The sequence below is a fragment of the Hypomesus nipponensis genome, chromosome 15, assembly GCF_054491055.1.
Source record: "Hypomesus nipponensis isolate SF chromosome 15, ASM5449105v1, whole genome shotgun sequence".
NCBI lineage: Eukaryota > Metazoa > Chordata > Actinopteri > Osmeriformes > Osmeridae > Hypomesus > Hypomesus nipponensis.
Window position 1 is genome coordinate 15,323,047 of NC_140375.1, and position 16,262 is coordinate 15,339,308.

The 16,262-nt window shown below is 39.8% G+C and overlaps 3 protein-coding genes across 4 annotated transcripts; 2 read left to right on the forward strand and 1 right to left on the reverse strand.

The window, feature by feature from the left end:
• Positions 1 to 371: 371 nt before the first annotated feature.
• Positions 372 to 1,337, forward strand: LOC146257731 (olfactory receptor 52K1-like). Its single transcript, XM_084674797.1, has one exon. It carries the CDS (start codon positions 378 to 380, stop codon positions 1,335 to 1,337), a length of 960 nt encoding a protein of 319 aa, XP_084530923.1. The 5' UTR covers positions 372 to 377.
• Positions 1,338 to 2,545: 1,208 nt separating this feature from the next.
• Positions 2,546 to 3,532, forward strand: or55e1 (odorant receptor, family 55, subfamily E, member 1). Its single transcript, XM_084674800.1, has one exon. The coding sequence runs from the start codon at positions 2,546 to 2,548 to the stop codon at positions 3,530 to 3,532; it is 987 nt and encodes a 328-aa protein (XP_084530926.1).
• A 207-nt stretch (positions 3,533 to 3,739) lies between these two features.
• On the reverse strand, positions 3,740 to 15,785 carry arrb1 (arrestin, beta 1). 2 transcript variants are annotated; one of them, XM_084673550.1, is made up of 16 exons: positions 15,678 to 15,785; positions 10,586 to 10,616; positions 10,099 to 10,159; positions 9,470 to 9,514; positions 9,154 to 9,350; positions 8,981 to 9,040; positions 8,814 to 8,881; positions 8,501 to 8,636; positions 8,058 to 8,142; positions 7,905 to 7,977; positions 7,484 to 7,621; positions 7,297 to 7,380; positions 7,060 to 7,083; positions 6,867 to 6,937; positions 6,697 to 6,745; positions 3,740 to 6,138 (listed from the first exon to the last, which is right to left on the reverse strand). In XM_084673550.1, exons 1-16 carry the CDS (start codon positions 15,695 to 15,697, stop codon positions 6,027 to 6,029), a joined length of 1,254 nt encoding a protein of 417 aa, XP_084529676.1. In that variant the 5' UTR covers positions 15,698 to 15,785; the 3' UTR covers positions 3,740 to 6,026. The 2 variants fall into 2 exon arrangements, with proteins under 2 accessions (XP_084529676.1, XP_084529675.1); XM_084673549.1 differs by having other exon boundaries at positions 7,297 to 7,383.
• Positions 15,786 to 16,262: the final 477 nt, after the last annotated feature.

The window sequence follows — 16,262 nt, forward strand, 5'->3', positions numbered from 1 at the left end:
CTTGTAATTATTGCAGGAGGAGCTAACAATGCCATCATCTTTAATACAATGGATGTGATTTAACAAACTTTGTTCAAAGTATGTTTATCTGGGTACAAGAAAAGGGATGCACACCTTGTTAGGTGAGTTATTAAATAAATGTTAGATTTCAGTCAGATACGTCTAGAATATAATTTGTTGAGGTTTAGACTTAAAACCAACATCATGTTATTTTTCTTTAAGTATAGTTTCAAGATAGTAATGTAAAGACAACCGTTGATCCAAATTCTTAAGGTTGTGTTAGTGAATGTGAAGAAATGTGTTGAAGTTGAATTTCTTGTAACGTTTCTTGTAACACTTGTTCACGTCACAGGTTTGTCAAGAAATTGACCAGCAGTATGCAATATTTAGGAAGGAACTTCTCCCACACAGACTTCATCTTGAATGGATTTTCTGAACTAGCAGAATGGAGGCCATTTCTTTTTTTTCCTTTTTTCATCATGTTTTTTATATCACTTGCAGCAAATTCTTTCCTCTTGTTCATCATCATATCACATAAATCTTTACACAAGCCAATGTTCATATTAATAGGTCTCATGTCAGGTGTGATGGTGATCCTACCTGTATTGTTTGTCCCTAACATGCTGCTAAGCTTCTTATTCAATTTCAGAGGAATCTCTCTCGTAGGTTGTTTTGTGCAAATGTTCTGCATTCATTTCATTAGTTCATTTCAGTCAACCATTTTGATGTGGATGGCACTGGATCGATACTTTGCTATTTGTACACCACTGCACTACCATAAATATATGTCTTTTCTCAGTTTTCTGAAATTTGTTGTGGCACCTGTGCTAAGAAATATCATCATGATTACTGTGCCCATCAGCTTGGCGGGAAAATTGTCTTATTGCCGTAGTAACGTACTGGACCATTGCTTTTGTGAGTGTATGGCTGTGGTTCAGTTATCCTGTGGTGACACCACAGTCAACAATGTGGTTGGACTGCTGGCGCTTTTTTCCATCCCTACCACAGACTTTCTTTTCATAACTACATCTTATGTGATCATATTTGTGACTGTCTACAAGTCTGGTACTTTGAATGTCAAGGTGCTGAACACTTGTCTTACACATATCATTGTAATGAGTGTGTCATTAACTTTTGCATTGTTGGCTTTTTTGTCATATCGAATTAGGAATAATATTTCTTTGAGCGGTCGAGCATTTTTTAGTACAATGTATTTGCTTTTCCCAAGTTGCTTCAACCCTATCATTTATGGTATTCGAACCAAAGAGATAAGAGTACATTTACATAAATTAGTCACATGCAAAAATATTTTCAGTTGTTTTCTAAAAATGAAATAACTTTTCAGTTATTTGGATAGACCACACTTAAAAAAAAAAAAAAAAAGCAAATAATGTACCTAATTAAATATATTTCATTATTTTGTACAAATAATGTACAAAATTAAAAGAAAGTGGGACAGGTATAAGGAATGTATACAATTTATTTCCCCCCTCATCTTTCCCCTAACTAGAAATTTAAATAAAACTTTTTTTTAACCCTATACACAAAGATGTTATTTTTTCATTTCTGTACCTTCTTGCTCAGTTGCATAACTCCTAATTGGCACCCTGGTTGAAAGGTTACTAATCTCTCTGGGGTCATTATAGTTTAATGTTGAGCCAACAACGTATCCAGGAGTGCTAATTGGTTTGTCTATGGTAATTTGCCTTGAGTCTAGAGGAGATCTTGCCATACCTTGGCAGGTGTGTAATGGGAACAATTTAGTCTCTCAGTCAATTAGTGAATGGGGATTGTTATTCCAACCATTTGAGACCATTTCCAAAGCTTTAGACTTAGACAAGCATAATTAGATTGTAGGCTGTATTAATCAAATTAAGTCTGGATATTTCCTTAATCTTCAACCATTCTCAGGCAAATAATCCTTCAATTGTGATCATATGATATGAAAACTAGTAAGTAATAAAACATAATACTAGATTATTATTTTTAATAAATTCCAAACTCAGTGGAAAAGACAAAGGCTAATGTTTTGGTAAATTCAAAAGTACTGTACAGAAATCTGACAGAATACACAACGTTTTTGGAGGAACTTTTGAATTTTTTTCAATTTGTTTTGGGGCTTTTGAATGGGCTACATTAGGAAATACTGAGCATGGATGAGAACGGTTGTGTATCCAAGGAAGACAGGAGAGGATGGTTAATGTCTGTTGGGACCACATTTTTGGTATAAAACGTAATGTGGAGGGAGTGAGTTCACTTAAGTGGACGGCTCTTTTACTGCTGACCAACCTCAAGACAAAGTTAGAGAATTATCCAAAGGGTATGTGATTTATCAGCTATTGAAAATGTGACTTTATGAAGTAAATTCCTTTCTTGATTGCAAATCTTTGGGTGAATGTTTTACTCTAATGAAGGCTATATACAGTAATGTGTATCTGTTGTATCTTGATAATTACTTTGCATATGTTGTGTATTCATGTCCTGTTTTGGTTTTTCCTTTGAATTGCTTCATTTAGGTCGAGAAATAAACAACATTGAAAATAACATGATTGAAGATATTCAGGGAATGAACTTTTCACACACTAAGTTCATATTTGTGGGATTTCCAGAAACCTACAAGTACAGGCATCTATTTTCTTTTCCACTTTTCCTTTCATACTTTATTATATTAGCTTGTAATTCAACATTGATCTATGTCATACGAATTATGGACAGTCTCCACAGCCCAATGTACATGCTAGTTGCTGGGTTGTGTGTTGTTGATATGGTTGTAGCTACAACTATTATACCAAGTATGCTCCTAAGCTTCATTTTTGACTTGAATGAAATTTCATTAGCTGGCTGTTTAACGCAAATGTTTTTCACTCACTTCCTGTCCTCAGTGGAATCTACTATTCTACTGGCAATGGCTGTTGACCGATACGTAGCCATATGTTATCCACTTCGTTATGCTGAAATCATAAACGTGTCCATGTTCTTTAAATTGCTTGTTTTCACCGTCATAAGGAGTGGCTCTATAATGTTGACCCTGGTTGGACTAGCAGGTTCTTTGTCATTTTGTGGTTTAAATATCCTCAGGCACTGCTACTGTGACCACATGGCTCTTGTTAGCCTGGCTTGTGGCAGCACTGCTAAAAATGATGCCATGGGCCTCGCTGTGATTGTATGTTTTGTGGGGATTGATATATCTGTAATCATCTTTTCATATATAAAGATTTTGACTGCAGTCTTGAGAGCAGCAGTGGGCGAGGACAGGTGGAAAGCATTCCACACTTGTGGCACTCACCTTATAGTAATGATGTCTTTCTATTTTGTGGGCAGTGTTACTTTTCTGTCCCACAACCTAAATATTCCTATTCCGACAGATGTAAACACCTTTTTAGGGGTGATGTACATTGTTTTTCCTGCAAGTATCAATCCAATAATATATGGGGTCCGAACTAAAGAAATTAGAAAAGGTATTTTAAATATGTTTAGAAAAAGGAGAGTTAGCAAAGTATTTTCTGTAAGAATATCTAGTATTAATATGTAAAAATTTCAATTCCTTTGGTTATTCTTTATATGATCGGAAAGAATTGTTTATACTTGAAATGAAGACGCTTCATCTTTTGAAATTATGTTTTGTATTATATTTAGGAAACTGTGTCTATGTAGTGGACAATTACTATATGACTTGCAATACTTTTAAAAAGCAGTGTATTATAAATATATATATTTATATTTGTATTAATAGGTAACTTTTAATTTGTGACATGACAATAAACTGCAATTTTACGGCTTTCTTTCCAAAGTTAGATCACACTCATAGCTAAGGGACCTCAGAGCTGCACATGAGACTACAACGTTTATAGGAACCACAGTTTACTTTAGGTGGGGGGTGACAACACAAAACAACCTTAAACATTTACATAAAGGAGAAATGGTGAGTAAAGGGACCAGCAAATAATGATTTGTGTGGCAAAACGAAAGAAAACTGCTCTCCTTCTAAAAGCAACATTTCAGAATGATGTTGTAAGCCTCGCTTAGAAAAACATCAAAAAGCGAGGCAGCAATTAAGAGGGGTAAGAAATGATTACATTAAGTGAGGAGGGTATGTAGTCCCTGAACGACAGGCCGTCCAGAGAAAACCTTAACTATGCTCAGGCTCTTCTAATTACATTCATTTTTCCACCAAGTTGTCAAGTATATAATTGGTCACTAAGGGCAATTTTTGATTCAACAATGTGGTATTCACAGATGGCATTCAAATAACCTGCAGTATAAGACAATACAAAAGTGTCTCCTGCTTAACAATGAGAACAAAAGCTTGGCATATACCAGGTAGCCACAAATATAATTTTATTAAAGATGCAGTTGAACATACAGATTTTGTCATCACCCCTTCAAAAGAGCTGACTATTTCAATTGATTTATTTAATAATAATAATAATACTCTTATTCAATTATACTTCATTGTAAAAACGTATGGGTGATTTTTATATAGAGAAGTTGCACCAATAAATAAACGATATACTCATCCATGAGATTAATAAGAATCATGTTTTCAAATATCAGAGAGTTGGATAAAACAAGCATGTTTCCTATTATGTATGTATGGTGCATTAATATGTTACACATTAATATGTTCCAGATGTTCCAAAACTCTGCACTGTATTTTACTATTCAAATCATTATATGTGGATTAAAAAGACTGATATCTGAATTTGAAGAAAGTAAGTCCTTGGTTCCTTTTTCTATGATTATTTTTACACAGGGAAAAAAAGGAGGATGTTTCCCAGAAAACATGAATCACTTATCCTGTCTGCAGCAGGAACAACACCATTCTCAAGAGATTATAATTTTCAATATCAGGGATTGATGATCTATCAAGATGATCTCTACTGTCAATAATATGTATATTGGCTCAGCACAGGATCCTACACATTGTTTTGCGCAAAATGTTACACCCACAAGGAATTTGTTGGTCTTTTGTATGGAATTTATACGACTCCCAAGCTGAGAGTTTCAAATAAAAATAAACGAATTGTGGCAAAATAGTATGACTTTACTGCTACACAACCATCTTACAGAGTAAATGCCCTGTGTTATTGTAAATGGCTCAATTTGTATTTTCAAAATAAATGTTGTACCTCTAAAGTCTTATTATTAATCCTGTTCACAAAACACCTGACTATGTTTTGTGCAAGGCCACTCATTTATATAAGGATCTCTGTTGCATCACTTGGTGAGTATGCATCTCCACTCGTGTTTCATAGTGATCTGTCTTTGAGTCCAAGGGAGCCGGAAGCCACAATATCTCACTAGGGGGGCTTTCCTATCTAGTCAGAAACGCATCATACAATAGAATGTTGTCATAGTGTTCCTTTTCCAGACCTCCTTCCCAAAAAATAGAACACACACACACAGGCTTCTCTAGTTATCCCAGTGTAAAGTGCAATACCTTGAAAGCTTGATTTTATAGCTAAATTCTCAAGATGAGGTTAAGCTTTTTGGGGTAAAATTAGTTATAATTACTGTCTAGGAGTACTTGTTACGTTTTTACAGTTGTGCATTGCCCATTCGTTTCCCCAAAAGTCAACAAGAGATTAAGTTTGGCAACACATCTAGTCATAACAAATCAATTTCCTTACATGTGTTACCATAGCTGTAATTGTAGTGTATTAAATACAATTATCATATAAAGTTTCTCTTGCTCTGTCCTAATGAAAAACAAGTATAACAAAGTGACATATAGGCATGCTACCACTGTAGTATGTTTGAGTCATGATGAAACGCTATAACCACTGCTTAAACTGGCCAACAAGGGTTCAGAACTGTTCCATACTTAACATTTCCCCTTTTACCACACTGTCTAGCCTGCATTATTCTAGTTTTTACATCCTCACTGTATGGTGATAACAAATGTGAACAAGAACACGACAACGGTACCACTGTGAGTGTTTAAAGGGTCCCCAGACTCTGGTTTACCTAAAGGGCCTTTAGCATCCCAATACCACAGCATTATAACACAGGAAACACAGCCAACTTTATCTGTCATTCAGCTTGGGCGAATCTGTTCCTTCGTCATCCTCATCCTTGTCATCTTTCGCACCAATGAGCCTCTGCCGTGCAAAGTCTTCAAAAATGATGTCATCGTCGCTGAGAAGAAACGTTTTTGTTATTGCAGTGACTCAGTTTTGTTCTTTACCGCGACCAATCACCGAGACTGTTGTGATCATCATATAGTCTGACATACAGTATGTTTGGACAATCACTGCACTTACAGTAATTTGACTCATGTGTGCACTTCCTGACATAGTTTACTGAATGGGGGAACATGCCAGCACACACTCAGTAATGTTAATGTCAGCATAGTAACTAGATCCATCATTGTTACTGCTCTAGCTGGCCTGAGTGAAGCTAAACCTGCCACTCAAATCACTTTTTTCCTGCCAACCTTTTGATGGCACCGTAAAAAACAGGATTGAAATTATTAGAAGTGTATGCTTGTGCGAAGAGGAGCACATTACATGAAACGATGTTGGATTAATTATTCATAATTGTGCTTATCTGCTTGTTAATGTACATGCAGAGAGACAGGGGCTGTTAAGGGGAGAGGCAGGAAGTTGGGCATGTATTATTGACGAGCCATGCAGTGGGCCACCCAATGACGCTACTGCTGCATATTAGCACACCCAGTACCTAGATGCTACTTACTTTGTTTCAAATTCTATGAGGTTTGTGTCTATCGGTGCTTCGTCTGGTGCTGGAACACAGGAAATGGCGAGAGTATGTCAAATGTCAATATTTATCGCTCTTGTTGTTGTTCAAATGGTAGTCTTGTCCTTAATAATGTTTACGATAAATACAGCTGAATAATAACCTACCATCTCTGTAGATTGAGTCTTCAATTGGTTTAGGGTGCATCAACGTGAAGGGCAGCTCTACAGACACGTCACTGAAAATAAGAATAGTTGACAACATGTTGGCAATGTTCTTACAAACCATAGGCTATAAAACATGTCACTGAATTCCTGTGGTTTGTCCCAAATCAGTGTATGATTTGTACTTGTTGGTTACCTTGAGGCAAGGTCCCCTAAAAGTCTGAAAACAATGAAAAATACTATTAATGCTATGCTTTACCTTTGTCAAGTTGTCAACAGGAAATATTACTTCTGCAATAGCCCATACTCTGTATGGGGTGGCTACATGATTACTGGACATTTAGTAAGCAATCAATCATGATGCAAAACTGAAAAAAATGACCAACTTGATACATTGATGTATGACAGATCCAAAGGAATGTTTATTGCATACCCGCCTCGAGACACAACCAGCTTCACTTTGACTTTGTACGACACAATAATGCCAAGAATTTCCTTGTTGGCCCCCTCCCGTAACCTGCTTAGGAATTGGGGTCAAAATAAGGCAGATATCTTCCTTACATTTGTGTCATAGTGCATCAGATTATGTTTTTAATACGGTGTTGTAAAGCTTAACTCACAATGTGCTTGATGCTAGATTTGTATCTTCGTGCTTTAGTTTTCCATCCAGTGCAAGACCACGTTTTTCTCGGTTGTTGGCAAGGAAAGGGGTGAGGGTGAAGACTTTACAAAATGTTGCACTCGGAGCCACAATGTCACTAAAAACAAATAACATTTGGAACATAGATTTACTACTATACAAGGTAAATGTATAGACCGAGACTGCATGTCGCTGCTGCGAAATGTTGTGTGTGTGAATTGCTCTGCTGTGAATTGTTACACATGACTTGAGGTTAGTAAAAGTAGAACAGCATTTTCTCTCAATTTCATGAAATTATTAAGTATCAATGTGTCTGTCAGCTATGTGTTTGATCTCGTTACTGAAGCCTGACCTAAATGTCAAATGAATAATTTCGCACAAGTTATGGTGAAATAACGTACTCTGACTCCTCAGTTGCAACAGGGCACTTGTACTGTGCAGTGTTGAACAGGCAAATATCCGCATACTGACGCACTGTAAATAGATATAACAAAACTTGTTACCTGCATGTGTCTATAGAAATACACTTGGAATTGAGCGATCAAGATGCATACCTGAAATCTTCATTTTCTTCACTGTCTTATTTGTGTTGTTGGTGACATGTACATTAACACTGATCGGCTCCCCATGATAATAGATCTGAAAAAAAGATTGATAAATATTCAATTGAAAGGTCGAGTGTAACACCATCACCAATCTTAGTAACATATGCATTAACTGTGTAAAAAAAAATTGGATATCACTGAAGGATGCATATTGGATGTTCCTAACAGAAGATGGGGGTCTGAGCTGGCTGAAGATGGCTGAGCGGTTAGGGAATCGGGCTATTAATCTGAAGGTTGCCGGTTCAATTCTTCCAAAATGACGTTGTGTCCTTGGGCAAGGCACTTCACCCTATTTGCCTCGGGGGGAATGTCCCTGTACTTGCTGTAAGTCGCTCTGGATAAGAGCGTCTGCTAAATGACTAAATGTAAGATGTCATGCGGTGCTCAGTAACCTCTTTATCCAGCGAAGCCTCAAGATGCAGAGGCTTATCAGACATGAGGAACTGCCTGGTGGTCTCTGCCATGGGCTGAGGCCCCGGTTTCTCCGGGGCGTACTGGACCTTCCTGATTACCAGACGCACTGAGTTCCTGACCAATGATCAAAGAGGTGTCAGGACGGACTACTGTGCATAATTTATCATGATTGTGCTAAAATATTTTACCATTTATAATTATTTCATGCTCTTTATTGACCCCTGGGTTATTTGTTTTGTTTTTTTCTCTTTTGAATTTCGTTTTTTAAACAGTTTAATACTGCAGCCTTACCTTTTGTGGATTTTTTCTTCAACATTCTCTGCGCAGAAAGCTTTCACTTCAAAGTCAACCCCACAGGCCTTACAAAGCAAATGACAAAAACAAATTGTGGCTTTAACTGAGATGTTTTAAGCACGCTTGAACATAACCCCTGATAGCCATTGTTGTTTTTATTAGACCTTTCCTGTGTCCTCTGGTCCAGGCTGCAGGGTGACTGAACATGGAAGATTGATTGGAATCTGTCAAATAAAAAAATATCAAATCGTAACTATGTGATTCGAAACGACTTCAAAATGCATTACATTTATCGATAATACCTTTGGTATGGTGATGACCGAATTATCATAATTACCTCAAATGTGAAAGGGTAAGCTTGTTCTCCAAGCTTTTTTATCAGACGCTCCTGGAGACGAGTCAGGCTCTTCTTATCCTGGGGCACTGGTGGAAAGGCCTGAATGTTCGCCACAAAAAGATCTTTCCGGAACGTCAACCCCAGGACATCCAAGTCCTCGCGTCCATAACGGAAAGCGCACGTGAGAGTAACGAACACTGGAGAACGAAGAAAATAAAACCAATTTAGTGTGATAGAATAGAAATGATGACCTAGTAGTACTCAGTCAAAAGACTTTGTCATGGGACTTATCGAATGAGATGAATGCACGTTTCACCTTTTCTCTCCTTCAGGTACTCAGGATCTATCAAAACCACTCCGTCTGCAGAAGATGAGTTGGGAAGGAAGGGTTATTAGGTAAGGAAAGGAACTTATCATACATTATTACACGGCTGTTCTTAACACTGTAGAAACACTGTCCATTCACTTGAATGAGGCTTCCCAACGTTCTGCGGTCAATTATTTTCTGATAACAGACCGTTGCTATGAATAACAGACCGCTGTCAAGGAAAGTGGCCTTTTTGCTTCTGATTCACGTCTTTCGTAGCACTCCGCAAGTAGTCCGGTAAGTTTTCAACCCCAGGGTACTCCGTTGCTTAGCGACATCAGCTGATTTGAAGCCTAAAGAATGTTCAACGTTTATGAAGTTCAACGTCTTTGGCAAACCATCATACAGTGAAACACTCAGCCAAATGCTGACGTTGTGCCCTTGGGCAAGGCACTTCAACCTACTTGCCACGGGGGGAATGTCCCTGTACTTACTGTGAGTCGCTCTGGATAAGAGCGTCTACTTAATGTTGTTTGGTTTTCCTAGGGTAACCAATACATTTCTCAGACTCAGAGTGCTATGAAGAACAGATCAAGGTGTTGGTTGTGAGAGGAAAACAATGGTCAATGCTGTCTTACCCACAGGCTCAACAAGGTCCACATGGTCCACAAAATCCCTTTTTCCCAGATACACTGTGAGCTGAAGAGAAGAGGATGTTAAGAGTAATAATTATAAAAAATGAACGTAATCGTGGCAAAATGATTTTCTAAATCAGACAGATAGAAGGGAAGCAACTGAAGGGGTTAAGCTTGTAAAGATCAAAAACTAGGATTTATTCTGTCGGCTTGTGATACCAGATTCATTCTTGTCCTATCTGTCGTGCCCAGTTTTTGGGGCGGCCATGTTGCCTGTGTGTTACCCCAGTGACCTCATGATATTTGTCTGCTCCTGATGGAGCTGGCCGTGCTAGAGATGGACCCCCTAACAGACAGCTCGTCCATACACTGTCCACAGCCTCCCAGCAGGCAGCACAGCTAACTCACATCATGACACAAGTCCACTCTTGTGTGGTACAAACCCCAACGTATAGGCTTGGCAGAGGACATTGTTATACATCTAACTCACCTTTCCATTGGGACTTGCTTTCTTGAAGACCCTGGAAAGAAAGAGCAAACGGGGGAGAAGGTTAGTTTAGGCTTTATCCCTTGTCTTTTGTAGCACAGCCTCAGCCAAAAGTGTTGCTGTGTCTGGTCTGCAGAGTGTTACCTTTATTAGACCAGAGTTTTTCAAACAACCACATTAATTGATCTCCTCCTGTTAACATAATAACAGAATGCCTGGAAACAGCAGGCCTTTATGTGTAGATGATATGACGCACAGTTGCATCAGTATCTTGTAACAGTTTGACTGGAGGTAGATGTCTCCTGGAATCTCTCTTACTCCCTGACTGCACTCAGCCACACTGCTTTCTATGAAGCACCCTGACTACGCTTAATGGCGTCAGATGCAATTATGTCCACTATCTACGTGTTGGGTCCTAATGTTGTCATGAATTAGCTGACATGACTCTCCAGTAACTCAATTAGGTTACAGAGCAGAGAAGCAGACCTTCCCAACTTCCTCTTGAATGAAAACCTCTGCAATTAAGGGTGTGGGACGGTAAGCAAAGGCTTTCCCAAAAACAGAAATACCAAAGAGATTTTATAGTAGTTTTTTTAAATCCTGGCCCATACGGTTGAGTAGTATATCATAATACCCATAAAAACACTATCCTACAGACATGGAGTCTTACCAACTGTTGAATGCATCAAGGCTGGTATCTTTTTCTTTCAATCAACAATTGCCGGAATGGAGTCTGGTGCAATAATGTCACAACATTGTTGATTTATTGTATTTTAAGGTTTTATCTATGTAATATGACAGATGACTTCTGCAGCCCTCTGCTCTACAATAATATGCTGTATGCTAATTATCCTATTTAGAAGCTCATAATACTGTATGTTGTTGCACAACAACCGTCATTCACAAATGATCAATCTAGGACGGTAAAATCATAAATCATAAATACGTCAAACCCTCATTAAATTTGTCATATTTACTATACAATTACATTTAACCTAAACCTAACCTTTTTCCTGAAAACAGCTTCCACAACATGAAAAAGCTAAAGATATCTAAATTGGCTTCAATTATCTACTTTTCCTCTCTGAAACAGTACCATTAACTCTGCTTCCTGTAAGAATTTGATACATATCTGGAGTCAATTGGAGTTCATATCTTCCTTCAACACACCATCGATCATCCTCTCATGCCAGCAGTGGACCACAACTCAAAAGTGTCAGAGATTGCAGAGAGCAGAGCAGGGCTTGGTGTGGTGAGGTTAAGTGGATGAGAGGGGGGAGGGTGACTGTCTCTCTGTTTAACACACAAACCACGACGGACGTAGCTGCTTCATCAGGGTGATGAAAACAAGCTCTCACTTTTCACCGGTAGGGTGTCGATATCGCCCTACAATAGCACAGAGCAGCCCAGTGCTGAGACTGCTAATCCTCGGCTCCAGCGCTGACAGGATGCATGTTCAGCTGTCTTATGTGAGAGTGGGCGGGTGAAGGATCTGCTGAAATGCTCACTGTTGTGAATAGAAGCCAACCATTAATGAACTCATCACATACAGCAGCATGATTTAGACAGTCCTACAGGGGTCTCGTCCCATGTTCCGGAACTGGAACTAGAAGTGAACCGGTTGTCATGTGAACCTATTGAAGGAGTGACCTGACAGTAGCTGCTCCATAAAGACTTCATACGAAGAGGCACTGGGGAAGACGGCCAATTTATTGACATTGGCTGGAGACTACCCTGCCAGGGCATGGATTTCCCATGCAGTTATATTAGATGCTTTCAGCCAGAATCATTAAATGAATACAGAAGCCCTAGTCAAAGAGCACAACCCCCATCTCCAATCAAGACAAAAAATCACATGCATGTACAGCATGAACAAACATTTTCACCGGCTCGCAGTCACAGGCACACACACACACACACACATACTGTTCACATATACACACACACCCTCTGAGTCATAAGTGTAATTTTCAAATGAAGCTTGCAAAGAATGCCCCACACGTGTTCAATATCTAGAGCTTTTTTCTAGTGTAAAATGATAAAGATAAAGCTAGTTGTGTTTTGACTAAACATAACAAAATAGATATCAAACTAAATAAATTAGATGTGACTGCTTGCTCGGTAGTGAGTGACAGCTCCAAAATGCTCCATGATTGTCCTCGACGTGAGGAAGGTCACGAGTTTGCGCCATGTGTCTGTTAGAGACACATACCGATGGAACCCCAAGGACATGTCAGAGGAACAATCCTCCTTTATAACGGTTTTATTGGGTGTCAGGGCCGAGACAATTGATGGAGGGCTTTTGTCATGTTACTCATCCAAAGATCAGTCAAATGGCCCCCCTGCACAGCTTTGGGGATCAATGTTCAATCATAAATACCTCTCAGTCTGTCACTGAAGGATGTATATATTGGATGTTCCCAACAGAAGATGTCATATGGTGCTCAGTAACCTCTTTATCCAGCGAAGCCTCAAGATTCAGAGGCTTATCAGACATGAAGATTTCTGTACCTGGTGGTTCAGAAACATTCTGGGCAGGTTTCCTCATGCTGCAGTTGCAATGGACTCCAAAGACAGGTCTAGTCTGTTAACTCAGTTATCTCTCGAATATCAAAGCGGAATCTGTCAGCATCTTTAAATGATTGTGTATTCATCAGCACTTAGTTGTTAGAAAGGAGAGTTGAATAAGAGCAGTTGGGCGGTTTTACAGTATATTGTAAACACCTTCCAAGGTGTACAATGGGAAACTACAGACCTTTATGAGTCCTTATTAGACAGTCTCTTTGCAGCCCTTTTTCTCTCCCTCTCTCTCTCTGTCTCTCTCTGTCTCTCTCTGTCTCTCTCTGTCTCTCTCTGTCTCTCTCTCTCTCTCTCTCTCTCTCTCTCTCTCTCTCTCTCTCCTTTTCTTTCATACCCCTGCACACACGTACATACACTCACACAGTACATGCAATCAAGGCATACAACAACTGGCATTTTCAAATGCACTTAGCAGTTTGTGGAACGAATATGGAGCGGAGGCACTACGATGTTCTGAACAGTGACACGCTGTGGTGTCTGAGCATTTGTCTTGAGGACTAAAGTGAAACCGAACAGGACATTTGGCGTGAGCACCAGCATGTAAACTCCAAAGCTGTCATAGTCACACACAGCATGCTCTCATCCTCACAGATTCAGATTCAGATTCAGATCCAGCTGTAAAAGGAGCCTTTGATACAGCCAATCCCTGCCCTTTTTGTGTAGGAGTCAGAGCTCTTGGGCGAGGCTCACTGCTCTGTGTCAGACGACTATTATGACATAAAAAAAAAAACATATGACGAAAAAAAAGCACAAAACTAAATCAGCTTTGAATGTTGGCTGCTACCATGTGTTGGTGTGGGGGTTCACTGATAGAAGAGGCGGGATCTCATGCCCACAGTTTAGGAACGTGCACAAAGTAGACTGTCCTGTGGAGATGAGATTAGACTCAGAGGGTCTCTGCCTGTCAGGGTTCAGGAGAGGGAAGCTGGACCAGGCAACCTCATTCAGTCCACTCTGTCTCCAAATAAACTTTCATTTCACAACTCAGTTTTCTAACCTACAGACACAAGCAGTATACCTTGAAGCTTCGGGGTTGCAGAGAAAATGGAAACACAGCTGACAGTGAAACCTTACATTTCCCAAGAGGATAAACTTACAGCAGAACCCTCAAATCAAGCAATGAGATAAGGCTATGTTTCTGGTCAAAGTCACATTTAGGAGCTTCGAAGGAATAATGCGATTTTTTATAAATAAGCAATTGTTTGGAAACACTCTTGTTCCTGGATGAGAAGAGAGAAGGAGATTAGAGTCTGGTCCAGAAGAGAAGGAGATTAGAGTCTGGTCCAGAAGAGAAGGAGATTAGAGTCTGGTCCAGCCACTCAGCAAAGAGAGATACTGACAAGATGAGATGTGAAAGGCTGAACATGTGGAGGGGCAGAGACTGCTGGCTGAGGTTCTTATTAGCTCTCATGTGCTACAAACATCAAGACTTCAGACACGATGTGTGACCATCCAGATAAAAAAGCAGAGCTTTGCACCTCAGGCTCAATTTCACATTGTTCCAACCAGCGATTTAAAGTGATGCTGTTAAGTATGAAGCTCAATTAAAAAACAATTACGAAGGATTTTGCTGTGTAGGAATGAGGGTCCAAGTACAAGTCTACGAAGGAGACTTGTTGAGGAAGTATTTCGAAGGAACATATTTTCACACATTCTCAAAATGCCATGAACATGATGATAAAGGAGGCAGTCAACAGGATTCAGTCATCACAGAAACCTGTTTCTGAGCGCCATTTGGTTGTCAGTTCAATTCACTTTCATTCTGTGGTACAAGACTACATTTCTCTGGATAGTTTTCAGCCTTAAACTCATTGTGTCATATACAGTACATTGATTATTCTACCGACTGCTTGACTAGAATCATGGATCAATAGACTCTGGATCGTGATGATATACATTTATGGACAAAAAAATGAAAGAAATCCTGAACATTCTGTAACAGTTGCTGTGGCTTGTTACACATCTCATTTACGTTTTAAAGAATGTACTTGTGTCAGTCCAGCAGGCACTGACAGCTTGGGTAATGACCCTACCACCGAAACACCTATCCCAGGGAGAATTGAGTTCTGGACCACTGAGATGCTTTGGCAGGGAAAGAGACTGCCCTGATGCTAAAAGAAACAACCTTTGGGTCAGTGACCAGGGGGGAAATGATGCACGGAAAGATGACACATGTTAAACACATGAATCAACAGACACCAGTGCACAAGACATCAGTCTCTCATGTATGTTTTCTCTCTCTCACACACACACATGCTTGTGCATGCATACTAACACACGTGTGCTGATAAATACACACACACCCCATACAAACACACACACACACAGTCTCGAAGTAACAAAGGGAAACAGCATGGGGTATCCCATGGCAAATTTCACACATCGCACGCACAGACCAAGAAGGAAGCCATGGTTTATGAGAAAACACAGCAGTGCAGTGAACTATCCACGAAAGCCTATTTTTGGCTCCAACACCTCTTTCCTAACCACTGCCCTGATTATAAATGTCGCTTACCGTGTGCCTTTATCACCCATGGTGAGGACTGCTGTGTGGTAGAATCTCCCTTTTGCTCACTGTAAACAGCCTGTGATACCGTTGTGCAGAGAGGCAAGGGAGAGGGAGGTAGAGAGAGAGAGGGGGAGAGGAACGAGTGGAGAGAGAGAGAGGGGAAGAGAGAGAGAGAGAGAGAGAGAGAGAGAGAGAGAGAGAGAGAGAGAGAGAGAGAGAGAGAGAGAGAGGGAGGGAGGGGGTGAGAAAAGAATTTACTGATGCAAACGTTCTGGCTGAGGAGGCTAGCAGCTGAGACGTAAGTGGGATCCTCTCTGTCAGACTTCTCTCTGTGCCGTACAAACTCACTGTCTCCAGACGAATGGACTTAAAAGGGCATCTCCAACGATGCCTGCAAAAAAGCCTAATAATAAGAAGCAGGTGATCTGTCAACCATCCCTTCTTGCTGTCTCTCTGTCAAGCCGTGTTGCACAGAATATCCAGATCTCGGAGGGAGAGGAAAAATCCAGGAGATTATTCTCAGTATGAGCCTTCTTCCTTCTGGCTTCCTCTCACTGACACAGCTCCTCACTATGCATCTCTCCCCCACCC

Coding starts and splice junctions, on each gene's coding strand:
- arrb1 (XM_084673549.1), bottom strand. CDS start 15,697: ATGGGTGATAAAGGCACACG. Junction 9,515..10,098: donor GGACCTTGTTGAGCCTGTGG/GTAAGACAGCAT, acceptor CATCTTCTGCAG/ACGGAGTGGTTTTGATAGAT. Junction 9,041..9,153: donor CTTACCCTTTCACATTTGAG/GTAATTATGATA, acceptor TTTATTTGACAG/ATTCCAATCAATCTTCCATG.
- LOC146257731 (XM_084674797.1), top strand. CDS start 378: ATGCAATATTTAGGAAGGAACTTCTCCCACACAGACTTCATCTTGAAT.
- or55e1 (XM_084674800.1), top strand. CDS start 2,546: ATGATTGAAGATATTCAGGGAATGAACTTTTCACACACTAAGTTCATA.